The sequence below is a fragment of the Thamnophis sirtalis genome, unplaced genomic scaffold (genome assembly GCF_051295495.1).
Source record: "Thamnophis sirtalis isolate CommonGarterSnake01/CBP01778 unplaced genomic scaffold, rThaSir2_p1.2 scaffold_2, whole genome shotgun sequence".
In the NCBI taxonomy this organism is placed as follows: Eukaryota; Metazoa; Chordata; class Lepidosauria; order Squamata; family Natricidae; genus Thamnophis; species Thamnophis sirtalis.
The window spans coordinates 79,492,806-79,517,345 of NW_028261382.1; the positions used below are offsets into that span (position 1 = coordinate 79,492,806).

General features: G+C 38.2%; 1 protein-coding gene across 1 annotated transcript; it reads left to right on the forward strand.

Annotated features, from left to right (window-relative positions):
* The first annotated feature begins 255 nt into the window (after positions 1-255).
* LOC106552488 (zinc metalloproteinase-disintegrin-like MTP9) lies at positions 256-23,968 on the forward strand. The gene is made up of 17 exons (XM_087703603.1): positions 256-322; positions 1,074-1,180; positions 1,724-1,800; positions 2,595-2,673; positions 4,958-5,034; positions 6,755-6,947; positions 7,676-7,738; positions 8,280-8,351; positions 9,291-9,460; positions 11,469-11,553; positions 12,580-12,710; positions 15,563-15,740; positions 16,739-16,828; positions 17,879-18,080; positions 20,563-20,668; positions 22,502-22,625; positions 23,554-23,968. The coding sequence occupies exons 1-17, from the start codon at positions 271-273 to the stop codon at positions 23,596-23,598; spliced, it is 1,851 nt and encodes a 616-aa protein (XP_087559729.1). The 5' UTR covers positions 256-270; the 3' UTR covers positions 23,599-23,968.
* The last annotated feature ends 572 nt before the right edge of the window (positions 23,969-24,540 follow it).

Here is a 24,540-nt window from a genome sequence, read left to right on the forward strand (position 1 = left end):
TTTCCTTTTGGCTTTTGCTTTGAGAGATGCCATCAAAGAAGCTTTCCAGATGTCATTGTTGGAGTGACAAGCACTAAGCCAGTTGGAAAACTGCCCTCCAGTAATATTGTTACAAGTTAGAATTTGTGCAAATCCTTTAGCAAACACCTTCACATATAAGGGCATGAATGAAGCTGAAGAACATGCTTCTCACAGTCGACAGGAGAAGAGCTCAGGTTGGCTTGGAAGCAGAAGGAGATTTCCTGTCCGCCAGCCCATCCAGGCTCCAAAATGATCCAAGCTCTCTTGGTAACTATATGCTTAGCGGTTTTTCCATATCAAGGTAAGATGTTTTCTTTGGTTTCCTTCTTCAAATTCTTACTGCTAAAAGTCTGTGGCACCCAACAAGTTTCTATGGTTTTTCTTTTGATACTTAACCAAAATTTGTTCCACTTCAGTTTCAGCAGACTGAGCAAAAGAGTTCTTGCTCTCAAAGATCACATTTGTTGTAAAGTTATATAGATGATTTTCTGGTATTTGTTAAATTTTGTCAAGATAATAGGCCCTAAGAAAGAAAAGTCCTAATATCCTCAGAAGAAAATCATATTCAATGTGAAGAAAAGGTTTTCCAATAATGTGAGTAAAAGAATTAGAAGACTGAAGCGAAGAGAGAGACAGAGTTTGTGGCAAGAAAAGTTCAGGAAGCAAAATGTTAATAATGTAGTATGATTTACTGAATTGTGTGAATCAGACTATTGTAATTTGTAGTTTATCATGTTATCCTTATCACTCAGTGCACAAACTTGCACATTCGTTGAAATTTATTTATTTATTTTTCAGATTATTCATGCTCCAAAATCTTTCTTTTGCAACTGCCCAAATAATGCCTCTAGATAGTCTCCCAGCTGTCCAACACATTCAGCAAATTGCATATCCAAAGAAAACCTGGGTTTGTGTGGTCTCTTCCACTAGAAAATGATTCCATTCTTCACTGATAATTGAGTAACAAACTGAGTTGTGAATGTGAGGATGGTAGAATAACATTCAAAGTAATGCACACTTTTCTTCTTCTTCTCCCCTCTGCCCTTACAAAGGGAGCTCTATAATCCTGGAATCTGGGAATGTTAATGATTATGAAGTAGTGTATCCACAAAAAGTCCCTGCATTGCCCAAAGGAGGAGTTCAGAATGCTGAGCCAGAGGTAAGAAAAGGATCTCAGCACCTTACTTCTTGCCAGCCAGCAGAGTTTTTGGTATTCCTTTGCTGCCATGTAATGATTACCTGGATTTTTGCATTACAATCTATGTGCCTGATTAATTCATTAATTAATTCATTCATTAATTCATTCATTCATTAATTCATTCATTCATTCATTCATTCATTCATTCATTCATTCATTCAACAAATTTATATGGCTGCCCAATTCACATAAATTTGAGGAGACTCTTGGTAACTTAGCAGAGAATTTCCTAATATTAATTGACTACTATAGCTAATAAAGTATTGGGAAACACCCAGCCATATAGGGAAGATGGATTGAGCAGGGAATTAGCCTGAGAATGAGACCTTGAACTTATGCTTAAATTTAATTTTATAGTGCCCTTCAATCACTAGATTAAATACTTTAAATCTAATAAATAATTTGGCCACAGCTCTCCATTTGACACAGGTATGGAGTTGTTAAGAGGGTACATATTTTATTTGCCTATTTTTAAAAATAAACTCTGAACTCTTTGCTTTTCAGACCAACTATGAAGATACAATGCAATATGAATTTAAAGTGAATGGAGAGCAAGTGGTCCTTCACTTAGAAAGAAATAAGTATGTTAACTCAGAGGTTCTCTTAACTTTACTAGAACTAGAGCTAAAAGAAAGTATATCATTTTCATTACCCCTATATATGGGCATTTCTGTGTCACTTTATCTTGTAGCACTGGAGAGATTTCATTCTAAATTCTAACGTGTGCTTTAGAAACTCTAGTGCCCCCTTTTGTTTTGTTTAAATATGAAGGCTATCCAGATTTCAAGAGCAGCATCTGAATGATCACGTTTTGGCATGGAAGCCAAGCAGGGATAGAAGTGGAAGACTAGCATGGAACATGTAGATTGGAAAAAGAGAAGGCAATGCCAGAAGGCATAGTTGTGACACTAGGAATGGAAAGTGACTCCATATATTGGTTTAAAACTTCAAGATAGATGCTTCAGTATGAAGCTTCAAGGCATCCATTTATTTGAGGTTGCTTCATTTTACTCTTAAGTTAATAGAGCTATGCGGCTCTCCTTTATAAAACCAAGGAGTTTCATCAAATTGTTGCATTGATCAGAATAATAAAAACAAGAGGCAATACAAAATGTCTTCTGGTCAATCATACCACCTATGAGTCTTGGTGAAGAAAATTGCACAGCTTCCTTGGTGCAAATCTCTTTCCTTTGGCGAATCTAGTATGTTCAGCACTCCTCTTAAATAGGTATCCTTTTGAGATTGAAATTCCTGCTCCTTTCCTTTGATACCAAACAATATAAGGTTAAAATACAGTAGTTGTAGACTTACTATAAAATTATCTCCGTCCTACTTAATTCTTAACATAGATATTCACTTTTTTCATTCTTTCTAGAGGACTTTTTTCCAAAGATTACACTGAGACTCATTATTCCCCTGATGGCAGAGAAATTACAACAAGCCCTCCGGTTGAGGTAATATCCAGAGTGTCTTACTTTTAGGAAATAAATTGAGAGGTATATTTGAGCACTAATATTCCAAATATGTAAGTACCAGACAATGTTCCCTGTAATTTTTTTTTCAGTGTGTGCGGAAAAGTATAGTGTTCGAGCGGCACATTTTCATGCCTGAGCACCTGAATTGTTTTTAGCCATAATTTCCATCAGAGCAGATGTTGGGGGGGGCAAGGAGGAAAAGGGTCCCCTCCCTCTCCCTCAGACCCCCAGGAAGGGAGGGAGGGAAGGGAGGGGAGGGAAAGGAAAGAAAATGGGAAACAAGAAAAGGAAAGGAAAAAGGAAAGGAAATAGAAAAGAAGGAAAGGAAAAAGGAAAGGAAATGGAAAAGAAGAAAGGAAAGGAAAAGAGAAAGGAAAGGAAAAGAGAAAGGAAATGGAAAAGAAGAAAAGGAAAAGGAAAAGAAGGAGAGGAAAGGAGAAATGAAAGTGGAAGAGAAAGGAAATGGAAAAGAAGGAAAGAAAAAGGAAAAGGAAAGGAAAAGAGAAAGGAATGGAAAAAGGAAAGGAAAGGAGAAATAAAAGAAATAAAAAAAATGGAAAAGAAGGAAAGAAAAAGAGAAAGGAAAGGAAAAAGGAAAGGAGAAATAAAAGGAAATGGAAAAGAAGGAAAGGCAAAGAGAAAGGAAAGTAAAAAGAAAGGAAGTTAGAAGAAGGACAGAAAGGAAAAGGAAAGAGTGGAAAGGATTGGTACTGCTCAAAAATCAAGTCTCAAGATCCCGTGTACCCCTTTGGCTCAGGCAGTCCAATCCCACGCTTCCCTCTCTCCCCAAAGTGAAGGGATCACAGAAAAAAGGCTGAGCCCAGAACGGGGCTTCAGATGAGGCAATGCCTAAGAAACCCCGGACGTGCAGAGAAACGCAGGCTACAACCAGCGAATCCCATTTTCCCAGGAACTGACGAAGCCCCAGAGGACCAATGGGAATTCTCCCTTCTGCAGCATCATCTATCTCCAGGCAGAGTCTTCCTTGATTTCACCAATCACCAGATGGAGGAGAGATTTCGGTGCAGAGAGAGAATGGAGGGAGGGGGGATATATTTAGTCACATTTAAAGACATTAAAAAACACTGCGCTGCAGTTTGAAACTTGTGCGCAGTGTTTTTGTTACCTGTACGGCCGCGCACGAGCTCAGCTTAAAGGGAACACTGGTACCAGACCAGGCTATTCAATGAAGAATTGTACATCTATAAAGTATCTTATACTGAAATATTCATGTAAGGATGTATGGATTGTTAAACCCAGTTTGTTTTATTCATTGAATTAGTAGGACAAGATTTCAAGCAACCAGTTTTTTGCTATTGGTTAAAAGCAAACATTCTGGGGAGTGAGTTTCACAAATAGATTGATTATGAGAACATCAGGTTCATAAGATCTACATTTTTATTTTTAAAGCAGATTACTGTGATAAATTCAGAATCATTTGTTTGTATTACTAAAAATGAAAAAAAAAATTACCTTCATTCTTACTACATGTCTAGTAAATTATAATGCTCTCTATGGTGCAGCGCTAGAAGGTCACCAGTGGTTTTTCATTCAGTTGTTGTTTCCTGAGAAGTATCAAGTACTATAATCTCTGCTAGGTCCCTTTGACCAGTGCTTCATTAAGTCCTTGCCTTCTTCCCCCCAAAATGATATAAAAGTGCATCCTCTGTCTCCAAAAATAATCTACGTCTGGCTTAGCCTCTTCAAAGTTCATACAAATTGTTCCTACTGAGTTTGTAACAGAAATCTCCTGACTTTAATGCTACATGGATCCTGCTTCCAGATGATGTTAGGAATTACATCTCTGTGTAAATTTCTGAACGCTTTCATTATGCAGGCTCAAGGGAATAACAATTAATTGGAATCATTAGTAAATGTGGAATTTTTAATACATTATGGTACGATTTCAGAATGTAGGACAATCATCAAGTCTGAAAGTTTGTTCAGCAAATCCTTGGTTCATCAATAGAGTGGATCTCCAAGAAGACAAGGTTGATGGAGAAAAAGGCTTGTAATTTCAACAACGCATTTTCTATTTGTGTGTTGGTTGTCTGCCCAAAAGTTCTTAGCATTTTACCATCAATGGATGGTGCAGTGTGACTTGCTTTTATAGAGACTTCTGGCTCCTAAAATCAAAATGTTCTGAATAATTGCTTTCTTAATATTTCATTGATGTGGTGAAATACATTGGAACTGCACTTCTGTTCATCAAATCACACTACAAACAAGCTTTAACCAATGTAGTCCTCTTGCCTCCACACAGGATCACTGCTATTATCATGGACACATCCAGAATGAAGCTGACTCAACTGCAGTCATCAGTGCATGCAATGGCTTGAAGTGAGATAGTCTCTTATCTTTTATTTATTTTGTTAAGAATAAAATGTTCCTCTTGGAGATTAAATTTAAGGATATCAGTTATTCATGTGAATTAGTTGGGTTTGATCTAAGCCCTCTGCAAAATTTAGAAAGACTTTGGTTGAATACCAAGAACAGCTGTTGCCAGCCAATAGAGATACTAGGGAGCTAAATCAGGTTTGTATAAAGGAGCTACAAAGCCCATATCTCTTTTGTACATAGCGGTAATGTTACAGATAGAGAAGATAAGTAAGCTTCAGATTGCATACCTTGCTAGAATGTTTACGGGAAGAGGCAAACAGACTTTTCAGTTCTACCCAGAAACACTTCCTTGAGTCACTTTGCACACCTTCTCCAACCAGCTATATATCTTAGCCACATAAAGACCCCACAATTCAAAATCATTAGTCAGATTCAATGTTGTCCCAAAAGCTGTTATTGAAGGAAGGCACTAAAAGATCCCCTTTGTACAGAGGCTATGTCCATACAGTGGAGGAATAAATGAAATGATGGAACATAAGATAATAACAACAGAGTAATAAAGGAAGAACAGAATGATAGAATAATAGAATTGGAAGGGACCGTAGATGTCTTCTAGTCCAATCTCCTGCTCAAGTACAAGACCTATATCATTCTGGAGAAATGGCTTTCAATCTCTCTTTAAAAACCAGTGGTGATGGAACACCCACATTGTCTGAAGGTAAACTATTCTATTGGTTAATTGTTCCAACTGTCAGGAAATTTCCCCTTCCATCTACTGTTTCTTGTCCTGCCTTCAGATACATTGGAGATTAGATTGTCCCCCTCTTAGCCCCTTAAATCTTGGAAAACTGTTATGTCACTCTTAGTCCTTCTCTTCATTAGTCTAGATGTACTGGGTTCCTGCAAGCACTCATCATCATATGTTTTAGGCTCCAGCTCCTTGTCATTCTGCATTGTTATTCATGTTATTCTACATTGCCCTCTCGAAGCAGATGCTTGCCAAGAATTCTTATTTCCATTTTTATTAAATATTCTGGTCATCCTGACTCTTATCTTAAATTGCTTTTAGGGCAATCTAATATTATTTCCTGGATTGCAGCTAAATACTGTACTATACTGTGTATAGTTCATTGTAGTATTTCCTCTTATTCTTTTTTAGATATTTTAGAATAGTTATATTTTCTCTATTATCCTATTTAGTTGTGATTTTTAGGTTTGATTTGCTGATCTATGACTGAATAAATATTTCTTGATTCAGTGTACAAGATATATACAAAAACAGAATCTTTCAAATAGGTTTAGTCTTACATTTGTATAGATAGAAACTTTATTTTCTTTTAAACCCTAGGAAATATACAATATTGGATTCCGTGCCAAACTTTCTCAATAGAAATAATGTACAGATATTTCCTGGCTGTATTGAGTATGTGCAATTTCTTGTATGTTTCTGATCATAGCTGAATCTTTGGGAAGCATGAAAAAATGATATCAGTTCTGAGGATAGAAATTAAATAATTGAGTTAGTTTTAAAAAGGGATTGAAAAACACAGGGAATGTTGACTTGGTCAGTTAAAAATGGCTCTCAGAGGTTAGTTGTTTCCTTGCAGACATTTCATCACCCAATTAGGTAACATCATCAGTGCAGGTCATCCCTGAACTAACAATATTCTCTTCTATTAGTTATGCATCTGTGACCACTCTTTCATATATTGTTTTACAGAGGACATTTCAAGCATCAAGGGGAGACATACCTTATTGAACCCTTGAAGCTTTCTGACAGTGAAGCCCATGCAGTCTACAAATCTGAAAATGTAGAAAAGGAGGATGAGAGCCCCAAAATCTGTGGGGTAACTGATACTTGGGAATTGGATGAGACTATCAAAAAGACCTCTCAGTTAAATCTTACTCCTGAAGTAAGTCTTATATTGAAATCTCATGTATATAACATGATTAGATAACAGGGATTCATTTACTTGTTTCTAAAATGTAAAATAAAAGAGAAATTCCTTTGGGGGGGTGATTGGATAGAATTCATAAGGACATTCATAAGCATCATAAATACCAAAAACAAATTAATTGGAAACAAGTGCCACACCATATTAATACAAAGAAAGGGATTTGTGTTGTGACAAACCTTTTTTTAAAGGTGACAACTTTGTTTCTGCTTCACAATCCATTGCATAATGTATTTTTTCCTCAAAAATTTATCAACATATTCACTAAGTCAGAGTTCCCCAACCTTTCCAGCTTTGCAGACCTGCAGGGAGAGAAAGGGGATGGTTCTATGTGAGCAATGGGGGTCATGTACATGCCCTCACTTGGGCAAATGGAGCATGTCCATCCATGCTTTCTTGCTGTCCATGCAAGTGGAGATGCATATGCTCATGCCAATGGTCATGCACCACTTCCAAGTAGTGGGCTATGGCCCAGGGGTTGGGGGAACCCACTCTAAGGGCTAAAATTTAAACAATCTGTCTCCCTATAAATGTCTTCCTCAAAGAGCCAATATTTCTGAAAGGCCCAGGATTTTGATCAGGAAGTATAACAAGCAGTTTTCTGATTATCTGATGATGACCAAGATTCTTGTTGGCTGCTGGGAGCAACATGTCTAAACAGCCTTTTGTTTATTGTGTTTTTTTAGCAAGACAAATACTGGCAGGCCCAAAAATATATTGAGTTTTTCATAGCTGTGGACAACAGAATGGTAAGTATCTGGGATATCATTCCCATTAATTTCTGCCTTTTATAATGTGGGCATTTTTGAAGACATTAACAAACATCCAAACTGGATTTCTCTTAACATGTGCTTCATCATAAACTTTGATATTTCTTTTTGTTATTGGACCCAATCAATATTTACAAAGTTAGGAGACATTTGTAAATATACCCTAATTTGCACATTTGTTCTTCCTCGATTCCATCTAAATTTATTTTCATCCCACACTGGTTAAACAGTTATATAGATTTCTTTGAAATATTCCTGCACAATTTGTGTATCCAAGTTTACAACGCAGGAAGAATAAAATGTCTAGTGGAGAATGCTTAGTATGTTACACTTCTCTAAACATGGAAATATGATATCCAATTTAGGAAAGCATCTCAGTAGGCTGACCAAAATTTTCTCCAACCTGGAGGAGAACCCATGTATATTGTTGAACAGTTAATAATCTTAATATATAAATGGCATAAATGAAGATTCTTCCTATAATTATGATCTCATCTTAACTTTTTTGTCTTTTCTGTAGTACAGGAAATACAAGAGTGATTTAACTGCTATAAGAACAAGAATATATGAAATTGCTAACATTATAAATACGGTAAGAAGACATGACAAAAAATCATTTCACTTGTTGGATTTAAACTTCTCTCAAGTCCATCCCAGATTTTCACTGTGTTCACAGAACACACTTAACCTGCTGGTGTCCAGCGTGCAAGACCATCCCAGAAAATGGGTTAATTGTAACCAGGTTAATAAGCCCCTTATGTGAATACAGCCACTATGTTGAGAGGTTGCAAATCCAAAAGTGTTGCAAAAATTCAATCAGAATGACACCTGTAGCTGGATTCTTTGAGGACCATGGTTAATCGTTCTGAACTTGAACGTTAGAAAGAGAAGGACAGAGTGAGTCAAATGATTGTGAAACTGATCCCTGAGAAGAAACCTAAAGACAGGAACTCAATTTGAGTTGGATTGTGGTACCTACCAGGAGATACACTCATATTGTAGTGTCCTATTAACCTTGTTTACATTTTCACTGTTGATGATCAGTTGGAATCAGGGAGACAACAGAAAGATCAATGAGTCAATTCTCCCTTTAGTCCTCCTCCTTTTTTTCCTGATTACAGAGAATAATCAACTGCTTCTTTTTATCATTTGTTTTATTTCTACTGCTAAAATATGTCATTATTATTATAAACTTGTATGTTGTTCCAAGTTGTTCTTGTTATATTGTTGTTGTTTTTGTTTCCCCAATATATAGAGTCCTTAGTGCTTCTGAGCTTGGTGGTTTCCTTGCAAACATTTTATTATCTGAGTAAATAACTTACTTGGGTAAGCAAAGCAATAAAGTCAAGGTGCACCAAAGACTCCACAATTCAACCTTGAGTTCCAGAGATTTCTCTTCTATTGATGCCTAGATCTTTTTTTTTTCTTCACCTGCCCATAGAAACCAATGTCAGTTGCTTTTTGATCTTGAAAGGTTTCTCAGGGTTTACTTGTATTTGAATTTCTGATTGTTGCCATGTCCACCTGACAGATGTTGAGACCTTTGCGAATTCATGTAGCACTGATTGGCACAGAAATTTGGTCCGACAGAGATAGGATTAATGTGCAGCCAGCAGCGAATGTGACTTTGGACTTATTTGCAAGATGGAGAGAATCAGATTTGCTGTCACGCAGAAGGAATGATAATGCTCAGTTACTCACGTACGTCTCATTGTGGGGAAGGGAGTGGGGTGTCTGGGAATGGAGAATTATGGAAAGTTTAGTGCTTGTACAGTTTTTCCACTCTATGCTGTATATTTTAAACCAAACATGAACTGAATCTCTGGGTCAAAGTAAACTACTTTTTTTGGTAGATGAGAGCTGGTTTTGAGAAGTCTTTGAATGATTGCAGGTCAAAACCTCAGCTTGATTTCATTTAAAATTGAAACTCAAATAATTATTCTGCTATGCTTTGACTGTACTTAAATGTGCATTTTCCAATCAGTTGAGTAATATTTTGGTTCTCATTCTGCATTAATTAAATGAATGCTTTCATTACACAACAGGTAAAGCAAGAATAAACGAAAATAATAAAATACCCAATCTATTTATAATGCTTAGCAATATAAAATACACATACTTATACCTACCTACCTACCTACCTACCTACCTACCTACCTACCTACCTACATACATACATACATACATACATACATACACACGCAAACACATATCAATGGTGGGTTTCGGATCCTGTTGCAACTGGTATGGTGCAACGGGGCTGGGCGCCAATCACATTAATGTGCGCAGCATACGCATGCATACTTACCACCTGCGATGCTCCACGACACCTCTGTGACATGCCAGGTGCTCAGCAGAGCATCATGCAGGCACCATACGCTCCGTGTGCAGAAGCCCCAAAAACCTCAAATACCACGAATGTGGGCGGGCAGGTGGACCATCCGGAGCACCGTGCCATACTTGTACTGCTCCCGGCAGGCACTGGTATGTCCCGGTACATAACCCACCACTGATACATATGTATATATACACACACAAGCTCTTTTTCATAGCTGAAGAGCCAACTTTGTCAATGTCAAAATGCCAAAAGCACATGGAATGCTATTATCTCCTCCCACACCATCGCAATGCTGCCTATTTATCTACTTATGTTTGTGTGCTTTTGAACCGCTAGGTTGGTAGGAGCTGGAACAATATTCTTCTATTTTTCTAATTAGCTTCACTCCAGTTTCTAAGGGGTCTTCTAATATGGAGACCATGTCGTCTGCAAACGCCTGTAGCTTGTCTTTCTCTTTTTTAATTTCCATTCCTTTTATTTCTTTATTTTGTGGAATATTCCTGGCTAACACTTCCAAAGTCAGTATAAAAAGCAGCGGCAACAGTGGACATCCCTGTCTAGTGCCTTTTTTTAATATCAAAGTTCTCTGTCATGCCCCCATTTATCATCACCTTAGTTGATTGTTTATTATATATTACTTTAATAATATTAATGAAACTTTCCCCAAAGTCCATATATTTCAGTTGTAATAACATAAATTGCCAATTAATGTTGTCAAATACTTTCTGTGAATCTAGAAGTATCAAAGCCATTTGTTCTCCAGGGTGCATTTCATAATACTCCAATGTGTGTTTAAAATCATTCTCATATTGTTTTTAATCTGTCCCTTTGGCAGAAATCCATTCTGGCCTAAATGTATAAATTCATTCAAATACTTTTTAAATCTCTCTATTATCTAAGCATATGTATTTTATAGTCCACATTCAGTAAAGATATTGGCCTATAATTGTTTATCTGCATTAAAGCTGAATCATCTTTTAGTATGAGAATGCTGTTTGCTTCCATCCATGAGTTTGGTATTTCTTCTTCTAGCAATACTTCATTATATAGTTCCAACATCACAGGGCTTAGTGTCTCTTCTAGTTGTTTGAAAAATTCTGCCAGTAGCCCATCAGGCCCTGATGTTTTATTATTCTTTTTTCTCTTAATTATTCTTCTGTCAATTCTATCAAGGTTATTCATTCATTGAACATATCTTTAATTGTGTCTGGTACTTAGGGAGATCAGATTGTTCCAAATATTGTAGTACGTTATTTTATAGAGTGTTCTCCTTATCATACAGCTTCTCATAATACTATTTTTAATGGTTTTTTCTACTCATTCTGATAATGAAGAGTCCATTTCTCATTGATCTCCCCTTCTTTCTTATAGGGACATTGACTTTAATGGACTAACTTTAGGATTAGGTTACGTCGGCACCATCTGCCATTCGATGCATTCTGCAGCAATTGTTCAGGTTAGTAGAAACGATGCCTGTTACCTATTTGTACACAAGTGAAAACTTATATACAAGTATAACTTCTTTACAAATTAAGAATCTTCTTATTGTTGATCCAAGTCATTTTCAATTTGGCACAATGCATTCTAGACACGTAGATTGAGCTTTTTGTATGCCATGAGCTATATATCAGAAGGTGACAATATATTATAATGTTTCTGAAAGAGTCTAACAGTGCTCTGATTGGCAAATAAGCAGGTTACATCAGATTACAACGTTCCCAAATAATGCTTCTGAACAATATTCTTAGCAATCCTAATGACAAACATGAATCATTCTTTTTTTCTTCCAAAAAATTTAGGATCTAGATTGCATATGATTGAATTAATGTGCATTGAGAAAATGAGGGGATATTAAATCTACTTAAAAAGAAAAAAAATCCAGTATTTTGAGACCCTACAAGAAAATTATATTAGTTAAGGTAATGCTATGCATTTATTGAGAAATAATAAACAATAAATACATTGCATCATTTTTTGTTCACATAGAAAAAATGGAGAGACATGGCAATAAAAAAATTATACAGTAAAACTTGTACAGTTTGTTTCTTAAGAAGCACAGGTAGGATTTGGGTAGTGTGAGGTAATTCTAAACTTGTTTGCTCAAGAAGGTCATTTTTATTCAGAAAGAAAAGTCATTCTTAAGTCTGTTTAGGGCTTCATCCTTCAATATTCTGAAAACACTAACATGTGCAAAGTTTTTGTAACTAAATAAATGTAGACAGCAAATGGATGCATAGGTTTTGATCTTCTCCTGTACCTTCCAGGCTTTAAAGTTTTCTTCTGGATGTATTTATGTATGTTCTGAGTCTTGGTGGGCATGCATGCATTCAGAAGAGCTAGCTAGATGAATTCTGAGATGGTATCCTCAACTCAAAATTTTTCACTTAGTCATCATTTTTAGACAATTAGTGTTAATGATAATTGGATTCCCTTTCAGTTTCTAGGCAGACTAACAATAAACAAAGTATTCTGTTTTCTTTAGGATCATACCAAAGAAACACGTTTGATGGCATCTACAATGGCCCATGAAATGGGTCATAATCTGGGCATTAATCATGACACAAATGCCTGTAATTGCTCTCCTAAGGATTGCATTATGTCTCCGACAATAAGGTAAGATTGAGGAACACTTTTAATCCCATTACGATGAAGTTATTTTTAAACGTTTGCAATTGTGATTTATGACATGTCCTCATAGTTGCATCCTGCATTCATGTAATTGTCATTTGTGACTTTCCCATCTGTCCTTCCATATGTAAAGTCAATGGAGCAAGCTGGAATCCCTTAATGACTTTGTGATTCACTTAACAAAGTGGCAACACTGGTTGTAAAACTGAGTATCACTCATTTAACAACTGGCTTGCTTGGCAATGGAAATTCTGTGATATCAAGTCAAGGACTAGCAATATTTTGTTCCAGGTGCATGTTTAGCCTTTTCTTCATCAAAAGGGAAAAAGAAAAGGGAAAAGGAAGCAAAACAAATTGAAGGAATCTTCTCAACAATTCTCTATTGCAAAACTCCCCATAACATTTGTGTAAAACTTTTGTGTAGCCTCAGTGAGCAGGCCCCCTATTGAACACTTTCTGTTTTTTTTCCGCTAAAACACGACAACTTCATTGTCTCATATTTCATGCAATGGCAATAAGGTCAGGAAGTATGGAGAATGCTATGTTGCCTTTCCTGTACTTACTGAAGGATTTCTGGGCATCATGGTTACTTTTTAATATTTCTAGACACTTCATGGTGTTTTATACAGAAGACCTTGCTTAGAAAACAATGTTGGTCAATGAATGCCACAAAATGGGTCTATTTAATGGCTACCAGCAATGATTGGAGGTCTAATGACTATATTCATATTGATTTTTATTAACATTAGGATGGTGATTGGGCTTATGATGCCATTCTTGCATCTATTTAAATACACAGCTTCAGAGGACAGTGTGTCATAGCTGATATTATGACCTTTTCAACAATTAGTTTAGTTTAGTTTAGTTTTATTAGAATTTGTAGGCCGCCCTTTTCCCTGAGGGGACTCAGGGCGGCTCACATAAAACTAGGAAAGGGGGGATACAGACAACAAAATAGAGACATATACTAAAAATAGTAGGCAACATCCATACAACATTCGGGAGGGGCAACTATCCTTATCCCCAGGCCTGACGGGCGAGCCAGTTCTTCAGGGCTGTGCGGAAGGCTTGGACGGTGGAGAGGGTACGAATCTCCACAGGGAGCTCGTTCCAAAGGGCCGGGGCTACTGCTGAGAAGGCCCTCCTCCTTGTGGTTGCCAGCCGACACTGGCTGGCCGATGGAATACGGAGGAGGCCTAATCTATGTGATCTCATGTAGATGTTGAATAGTAGGGGGGATAAGACCGAACCCTGAGGCACCCCATAATTTAGGGGCCTAGGGGACGATCTCTGCCCCCCCACTAACACCGACTGCGACCTGTCCGAGAGGTAGGAGGAGAACCACCGTAGCACGGTGCCTCCCACTCCCACCTCCCGCAGTCGTCGCAGAAGGATACCATGGTCGACGGTATCGAAAGCCGCTGAGAGGTCAAGGAGGACCAGGATGGAGGAATGTCCTTCATCTCTGGCTCTCCAGAGATCATCCATCAATGCGACCAAAGCGGTTTCTGTGCTGTAGCCGGGTCTGAAGCCTGACTGGAAGGGGTCTAGGTAGTTTGCTTCCTCCAAGGACCGTTGGAGCTGGAAGGCCACCACCTTCTCAACAACCTTCCCCAGGAAGGGAAGGTTGGAGACAGGGCGATAACTATTAAGGACAGCTGGATCCAAAGATGGTTTCTTTAGGAGGGGTCTCACCACCGCCGCTTTCAGTGCGGCGGGGAAGTTCCCCTCCCGAAGGGAGGTGGTCACAACCGCCTGGATCCAGCCTCGTGTCACCTCACTGCAGTTCGTGACTAGCCATGAGGGACACGGATCCAGAACACAGGTGGAGGCACTTACAGCTCTCATGGCCTTGTCCACATCCCCGGGGGTAACATCCTGAAACTCAACCCAGAGTTGTTCTACTTGATCCCCCTGTGTCTCGGCTGGAGCTGCGGGGATGGAGTCCAAGTCCGACCGAAACCGAGCAATTTTGTCCGCGAGGAATTGGGCATACTCTTCAGCTCTGCCCTGCAAGGGTTCCCCCGTCTCCCTTTTGTTCAATAGGGAGCGGGTTATCCTAAACAGGGCGGCTGGACGGGACTCAGCGGATGCAACCAGGGTGGCTATATGTGATCTTTTTGCTGCCCTAAGTGCCCTGGTGTATTCCCTGGTGCAGGTGGTTACCATTGCTCGGTTCGATTCGGACTTATCGGACCTCCAACGGTGCTCTAGGCATCTCCTCCGGCGCTTCATCTCCCGGAGTTCCTCGGTAAACCAAGGAGGTCTCCGGGATCCGCTGCCTCGGAGGAGCCGCAGTGGCGCAATCCGGTCGAGGGCCTCCGACGCTGCCGAGTGCCACACAAAAGAAATCAACAATGAATAGTTTAAGGCAAATAGAGAGTTAGTATAGTTAGCTGTCTATTTGTCTCAAAGTATTCATTGTTATAAAAAGTACTATATCTCCAAAAGAAGAAAAGGAAATCAAATTTTAATGTTTTCCTTTCAATTATATGATTGCCCTTCCACAGAGATGCTGACTAAAAATCAAAATGAAAGGCAGCCAACTCAAACACAAGAAGAAGCTCAAACAACTAATATCCCATGGAGCTCTCACTGAAAATTTATTTGGTTAAAAAGGAAAAGAAAATTGGTGGAAATAAAACTGAGGGAACATAATCTGGGAGTAAGATCAAGGGAACAACAGTTCTCTTAGTCAATTTGTTAGCTTTAGAGAAAAAAATCACTGTATTTCTTCATTAGCCATCCCTATTGCATCTTATATGTTTTTGCAATGAATTCTGTTCCTAGTTCAGATATGGATGATGTCCTGATCTTACTTTGTTTCATCTCTGCAGTCGTGGCCCTCTCTATGACTTCAGCTCTTGTAGTGTTGAGGAATACAAGACGTTTCTAACTTCAAAACTCCCAAAATGCATTCTCGACAAACCCTTGAAAGCAGATATTGAGGCACCTGCAGTTTGTGGAAATAACTTTGTGGAGAGGGGAGAAGAATGTGACTGTGGCTCTCCTGAGGTAATTTTTTTTTAAAATCAACAAGAGTGATTTCAAAATTTTTCTCCTTGGAAAATCATCTGGCTATCTAAGTGGTTTAAGCCATCCAATAGGTTGGTTTCTGAATGGCATAGGTTTATGTGCTTTATGTACATGCATGAATGCTGTGGCTTCTTGGATTTGAGGAACCAGTCATGGAGGAATAAAGAACTGGTATCTCACTAACAATTGGGGAAGACGGCATATTTTTAAACATGGGTGATTTACCTCTCCAACAAAATTCTTCTCTACTGAAAACCCTATTTTGTTGACATGCACACATTATCTGTCCCACTATTTTCCTGAGCTGCTTCCTCCCAGAATTTATGATCTTTAATCTATGCTCTGATCCCTAATAATATTTTTATAAGAACTGTGATTTACTGAAGTGTTCTCTTTATATTGTTAAATACACATATAATGGTTTGTAAGAATGTCCTTGAGAGACAAAAGAAGGAGGAAAAATCTACTCAATGGTCATATAAGTGTAACAGATTAGTCTGCTGAAGCAAGGGGACAAGGCAAACATCTCAAGAGGAACATCTCCCACCCATTCTTTTGGTCCATAAAAAGGAAATGTACATTCAGTATTTAAAGATTCTGCTACTGTAACCTTACACTAAAGGTAGTGTTAATATTCATTGTTGGTGCTTCTTCTTTGAATTACCTCCAAGGCTGGCATGAAGATTACAAAATCCCTCATGAATAAGAAAGGAATGGGGGCTTAATTGGGAGATGAGAATATGTTTATTTGTTTTATTGTTTTCACATAGGAAATATCAGATAAGTCTGTTTCACATAGATATGCCATCAAACATTTACAATAACCAACCGTTTGCGCCTTGCTAGCTTAAACCCATAAGAGGGAACCCATCACAGACATATCTTTTTCCTTCACAGTTTCCCTCTTCAAAATAGACCAATAAAAAAAGACCAGGCTGAGAAGTCTATGACATCATTTGATATGTTTTGCTTCTCAGGATTGTCAAAGTACCTGCTGTGATGCTGCAACTTGTAAGCTGAAACCTGGGAAACAGTGTGACGCTGAAGAGTGTTGTGAGCAATGCAGAGTAAGACTTGTTTATTTTTAACACCAAGAGAGATTTTACCCTGCTCCATGCTAGCCATATAAAAAGATATTATCTCTTGGCTGCTTACTATGATCAAAACATTTTAACCTATTCCTATCCCCTCTTCCAGCTTATTTGACCCTTATGAACATATCCATAGGGAGGATAATGTAACAAACAATTTCAGCAAAATACCCACTTTCTGTACATTAAATCTCTGAAAATAATAAATTTGTTCTTTGATTGACTTTGCATGGATGTTCAATTTAAATAAATGTGCCTAATGTTTGAGATTGATGCCCTAACTTAGCTCCTTGACTTTTGGGTAGGTTCTTGGATGTCTCTGGTAATGCTGTGACATTTTTCTCACTGAGATTTTTAAGATGGAAATGGGTTTAATAGATTTCTGGAAATAAAATAGCTTCTCTCCCACACCCTCCTTAAATTGTCTACCTGATTTCTAAAGCTCTAAATTCAGTTATTTTGGTGGCACATTCTGGAGGTGCTGCAGGCTCATGAAGAGAGAGATGCAAGTTCCTAATTACTTCTATAAAGGTTCGCAGTTCATTCTGCAATAAACTTTTTGAGCAGAGGGGCCCAAATCATTTTGTTCCTTCCACATTTTCATCACAAGCCCAGATTCATAGGAAGAGAAGACATTTTTCAGCACCACAGAAAATTCTGTGAATGTTTCCTCCGATGTAAGGAAATAAAAATATATCATGAGAAGTTCATCAATTAAACTTTGGCTACTTTTTCATAGCAATCTAATTGATTTTCACTTCATGGTCAGCCAATATGTAAGTCTTGTGTTTCAGGAATCGAACCTTTCATTGCAATCATTTTCCCATAGCAAAGAAGACAGGCTGCAACTGTCTTCTAGGCACAATGCACAATTGCAAAATGGCATTTTTTTGCAAGGGATGCCTTGCTTAGTAATCCTCAAGAAGATGAAGAGGACATTTTGAAATGTGTTATGAATCATACTTTGACTCTGATCTCTGCTGCTAAAGAATTATAGGTGGGAGTATTTTCCATTCTCATCCACAGTTTAAGAGAGCAAGAACAGTGTGTCGGCCAGCAAAGGATGACTGTGACGTGGCTGATCTCTGCACTGGTCGATCGGCTGAGTGTCCCACAGATAGCTTCAAGAGGAATGGAGAACCATGCCAAAACAACCAAGGTTACTGCTACAATGGAAAATGCCCCACCATGCAGAAACAATGTCTTGTTCAATTAAATAATGCGCCAGGTAAGTCAACCTGAGGATTTCAAAAGTAGTTTTATTGAAAAAGACTAAGACAGTCATTGCATAAATCAAAGATTTTCTCATTTGTATCCATAGTAAATCATGATTGCATATAACAGAGTGAGAAGGAGCCTTGGGGGTCTTCTAGTCCAACTCCCTGCTCAAGTAGGAAACCTTATAACATTTCCCATCTCTTCTCTAAAAATCTCCAATGTTGGAGCACCTACAATTTCTGAGGGTTTTGTACAGATGGAATGATTTTTCAAGATGAAGTTTTTTTCTTTGGAGGCTTTAGAGCCCAGCCCTCCGGATCTTTGGGTTTAAAGCTCCAATCATCCTTTGAGAACATGGCCAATGGTCCAAGATGATGACAGTTGTAGTCAAGAAATCTGGAAAGACTGACTTTGGGAAAGGATCTTTTGTGGGTTGTGGATACATTCCCAAATTGGACAAAGATATGAGCCAATCTCAATGAGAGATAGTATAAATTGATTATGGGACTGTGTGCTAAGAATATTCAAACCCCAGAATCAAACTTTTCTTTACATTTCACACAATAATTTAAGAAACAGATCTTGGGGGATGTGATTCTTGTCACTCATCACTCCTGACTTTCAGACTATTCACAAAATTTTCAGCATGGTTTTATGTTGAAAAGGAAACTGAAAATAAGTTCCCTTTTTCATATAAGGTAGTTTTCAGTAAGCATGGAGATTTATCTTGGCCATAGATCAGTGGTGCAGTGAGGCTTTGCATATAGAAAGCCCAAATACAGGTTCAGGGTCATTAATTAAAAGAGTAGAATTAACAGAATAACTGAGTTGGAAGGATCCTTGGAGGTCTTCTAGCCCAACCCCCTGATCAAGAGGGAATCCGTATACCTTTTCCATTCTCTTCTTTAAAAACTTCTAATAGCAATAGCAATAGCAGGTAGACTTATATACCACTTCATAGGGATTTCAGCTCTCTCTAAGGAGTTTACAGAGTCAGTATATTGCCCCCAACAATACGGGTCCTCATTTTACCCACCTCGAAGGGATGGAAGGCTGAATCAACCTTGAGTCGGTGAGATTTCAACAGCCAAACTGCAGAACTGCAGTCAGCTGAAGTAGCCTACAGTGCTGCACTCTAACCACTGCGCCACCTCAGCTAGAGCATCCACAACCTCTGAAGGCAAGTCATTCCACTGATTAATTGTTCTGTCAGGAAATTTCTTCATTAGCCTTCAATTCCATTATCATATTTGTTCCTTTTCTTTGTATTTTTTCTAGAATCTCAACATCTGCTTTATATTGTGGCGAACAAAACTAGATGCAATATTTCAAATGTGGTTAGTAGCATTATAAAGTGCTACTAACACTTCTAATAATCTTGATTTTATCCCTTTGTTAATGTAGTCTACGACTGTGTTGGATTTTTGGCAGATGCAACACACTGCTGGTGCATATTTAAGTCATTGTCCACTAGGACTGCAAGATCCCTCTTATAGTTATAGTATTGAGCCAGGTATCACCTATTCTGTACCTGTGATTTGATTGTTCTTGCCTAAATATATAACTGTTTTTTACTTTTTTCACTATTGAATTTATTTTGTTAGATAGGGTAAAGTGTTGAGGTCTCTCGAGATCCTTCTGGATCTTAAGCCTATGTTCTTAAATGATGGCCATTCCTGTCAGCTTGTTGTTGTCAGAAAAATTGATGAGTTCCCTTCTATCCCCTAGTCTAAATTGTTTATGAAGGGTCAGATGACATGTGATGGTGACAGGGAATCCAAACATCAAGTCAGAACATTGTTCCACTTGCATAATCAATCGATCCATTGGATTTATGCGAGATGTGATTTAGACAATAAACGGGCACTTGTTGGATTATTTACATTGCTTTGAAAATGGAAACTCTCAATTCAAACCAAGAGTTCTTTATTTTGGTCAGTAAATAGCGTGAAATGATGTAACATTCCAAAAATTATAATACTTCAATCTTTTGCAAGTAGTCAAGCTATATTCAAAAAGGCTTATATCCAGGCCTCAAATCAAGAATAACACATAATGATTCATAATGAAATAATGACTTCATCATCTCCCACACAGGGATCTCCCTCCTCACTACATTCCAGCACAGGGATATTTCTACAACAGTGTTAAAGTTGGAAAATGAGAATGAGCACACAGAGGAATGAAACTGCATTCAGATTCCCCTCCAGCCATTGATTTTCTGCATGATCTTCTGCAAGAGGCATAAAAGTGGATTCAGCTTTTGTGTCATAAAATTCAATAAGGAAGTTTAGTATAGCACTGTATCAGATAGAGAATGATTCAGGCATAATGAGGATTAGATAAATAATGGGTTACAAAATAGTAGCTTACAAATAAGTAAATATTAATTATAGTTTCTTTAATACTCTGGGATCTCTTAAGTTATTCTTTATCCTGCTGGCATGTTATACATTCATGTATTTGTCTTGGTTTCTCACTCTTTCTTGAAGATGCAAACGTGGCTCCAGATGAATGCTTTGATAAATATAACAAAGGAGGGTATGATTATGGCTACTGCAGAAGGGAAAATGGTGTAACGATTCCATGTGAACCACAGTAAGCAATCTAAATTATTTATTTCTATGATGATGATATTATATAAGGATAATAAGAAATATTTTAGGGTCCACATCTGCGGGAATATGATTCTGCCATCTGGCTAAAACAGTAGAAATGTGAATCAATTTCTGAATGGCTAATTTTCCTTTATTTTCCATCTTGGGAAACTAACTTTTAAAACATTGTGTCAGAAATGACAGATAGTTCTTGACTTATAACCATTTATTTAATGACTTCCAAGAAGTGACTTGGAACTTGCCTTTTCACTTACAACCTTTGCAGCATTCCTATAGTCATGTGACCAAAATTTGGGTGCTTGGCTTGGTGCAGTGTTCCAAGATCACATGTTCATTCTTTGCGACCTTCCAGCCAGCTTCCAATAAATCAAAGACAATGGGGGTATCAGATTTCCTTAACAACAATGTGATTTATTTTGCAATTATAGTGATTCACTTAACAACCATGGCAAAAAGATTATAAAATTGGGTGCAGCTCACTTACCAACAGCCTTGTTCAGAAATGGAAATTCTTCACACATTTTGGTCATAAGTAATAGAACTACGCTATAATCAGCTTTTCTCTTTGGGCTGACATCACCCAGCTTGTTTACCCTGCATAATACTGAGGAAACCCTGGTTGATGTGTTTATGAATTGCATTTAGTCATAAATCATGATTTAGAAATCACTATGGCCAAATTTGCACCACATGTTGAACCCAAACTAAACATTAAGCCACATTATCTTTTAGTCATGTGTATAAATCCAAATTCTTCTTTTGGCTATTACACACTGTAGTGTCACTCTTTAGATTTCAACTCCCATCATCTCCTATCATCAACTAATCAGAGATAATGAGATTTTTAAGCTAGAAATCTGGAAAATCTCTAAAGTCTCCTAAATCTGCTTTAAGGGATTTCCAGGTGGATAACGGATGCATTACTTGCTCTTAAGATTAGAATCCTGAGTCAACCATCTTCATCCTTAAAAACAGGGAAATCACAGTGAGCCAGTTGGAGATGCAGGAAGTGTGATCTCCAAAACACCTTGTGAGATTTTTCACTTATGTGTTGGAGGCAACTAGTTTCTATTGAGGCTGAGGAAACTTCTGGTTCTCCATTTCTAACTAAACAAAAACATGTAAATGTTAAGCCAGCATCAAGATTGTTAGCACATCACTCATGCCCTGGTCCCAGATGGACTTCTGCATAGGGCTACCCTTGCAGAGCACTTAGAAGCTACAACTGGCACAGAAGGCAATGATGCTAACAGTGCTGGACACCCCTGGAACATGGCATGTGTGACCACATTGTTACAAAAGTTGCATAGATAGCCAGTTTGCTTCTGAACCCAATTACCTTTAAAGTCCTTTATGAGATAGGTCCAAGATATTGGTGGAATTGCCTTACCTTGTTGGATTGACCTGCCCCAGTCCTTCGGTGGAAAGAGCCTGCTTCAGATTCTGTCAGCCAAAGACTTTTGGCTGTCCAGGTGCAGGAGAAAAGCCTTCTCTGCATGGCAATATTTTCTTATTCAAAGTGAAAACTGCCCCAAGAATTCTGGCCTCCTGGAACAGCCTATGAACCTGGCTCTGCCTCTTGGCCTGGGTCCCCTACATGCCCATCCTTGGGCATGGCTGACCAGGAAGAGGCAATTCTCACCCCCAGGCTGCCCATCATCTTGGTTTTTAGCTTTTATTCTAATTATAATTGTTTTTAGCAATTTCTAACTTCTTATTATATTGTAAGTCACCCAAGAGATAAGCAAACAAACATCCTCTCATTACTCCATTCTGTTCAATTACAATGAATTCACTGTTTCCTTTTTTTTAGGGATGTAAAGTGTGGCAGGTTATTCTGCAGACATGGAAATGCTTGGATATGCCATAGATTAATTGTTCCAGGAAAGCCAGATATTGGATTGGTTGAACCTGGAACAAAATGTGGAGATAAAAAGGTTAGTAAAAGATTACCTCTAATCTATGTGCTCGGATTCCAAGAGTTGATCACTACAAATGTCATAATGGATCCTGCTGAAAGCTGGTTTAGATTTTCCAAACTACAGTGAATGTACACAGAAGAAAAAGTATCCCTTTATAATTCTTTTGGTTTTCTTATTATTTTGTTTTTCCTTCAAACAGCAGCCACAACAAATGAGGTGAATGTCCAGGGCTGTTTCTTTCTTCTAAGAACAAAGTGCCTGGCCTTTTCAGAGTCTTGTGCTTCTCCCTGGCAAGCACTTTCTGGACAGAGACAGTCCTTTCTCTTCACTTGTAGGTATCTCCATACAAGGGAGAGTGGAAGAGAGAAATGAGAAAATCAGGGAAGAGCTGGTTGTGACCCAAAGGTCTACAGTTCAGTGAAGCCACTTAGAAGTGCTGAAGAAATCCCAAAGCTTATAGGAAAGGAACAGAAATCACTTCACCTTGTCTTTTTATACAATGTAAAACCTGAAAGAAATTTGGATTAGTGCTAAGGAACGACAGAGTTTAGTTGTGAGGAAAGTGCTGTCTTACTCTATTGCAGGGATGTCAAGTTCAAGGCCCAGGGGCTACATCCGGCCCACATGTTGCTTAGATCTGGTCCACAATGCCACTCTGGAAACAGTGAAGGACTTGCCCACGGTGAATCTGACAGCAAAAATGGAGGTCCAAACTCCATTTCTGCTGGCAAAGTGTTGCAGGAGGCTGTTGCAACTGAAAATGGAGCTTGGGAGCCTGTTTTCTCTGGCAGAGCGCTCAAGCCACCACAGGCAAACCTGGCACAAGTGATGTTAATATGGCCACACCCACCCTGGTCATGCCTATTCTGCCCCCTCCCAGGTCAAACACAACCCTGAGTTTGACACCCCTGCTCTATTGATAATCTGTTACTTTGACTTTCAGGTCTGCAGCAACGGGCATTGTGTTGATGTGGAGACAGCCTATTGATTCAACCACTGGATTCTCTAAAATTTGATTTTGGAGATCTTCCTTCCAGAAGGCTTCCTTCAAGTCCAAAGAAACACACCTGTCTTTATCCTACTAGTAAATCATTCTTAGCTTCCAGATGGCATCTAAAATTTGCAATATTTCTTCTCCATATTTAACCTGATTATCTTTTGCTATAATCAAACTTTTCTCTAGCACAAAGGTCCATGGTCACGTACAACACCACAGGCTTATTTGCTGGCAAGGAAAAAAAATGGCCATTTTCTGCTTTTGAGCTGGTGTATTGAAAGGAATTGCTTCCTCTCCCAAAATTCTATGCTCGCTTTCCAAGATGTAGCTGCTTTCATCAATAAACTATTCTCATTCAGCATTTGTAAAGGCTCATCTTTCAAATCTGATTTGGTGAAGTAAACTGTATCAAGAACTTGCATGCAATCATGAGTTAAACCTTCTACGTGAAATATCTCCTGGTATTAAAGAAGTTCAATTTACCTTATTCACAGTCATCTGTCTCAATCTAGTTCAGAAAGAGTCTCTAAATATAAATCTTTCCCATATTGCAACATGTGTGCTTTTCAAAAGGTTACTGGACTTTCTTGTTTTTTCCTTGAAAATGTTTCACTTTGATACTGTAGGGTGAACTGTCACTATAAGTGAACAGATAATTCACAAGTCCAGTACAAAAGCCTCGATAGTCTGGCACCAAAACCAATCAATAAATAACGTTCCTTTTTTCTAATAATCCATTGCTGTGAGAATCATATTTTCAGGAAAGCAAAGCCTTAGAAAGGTTTTTTTTTAAAAAAATGTAATCTCACTTTATTCATTTAAACTGGGTACCAGGCTCTCTGTCTGATTGCAAAGTTTCCAGGATGAAGCCCAGAAATTATGAAAGATGGATGAATAACCTACAGTGGAAAAATCTAAATGATAGTTCTCAAG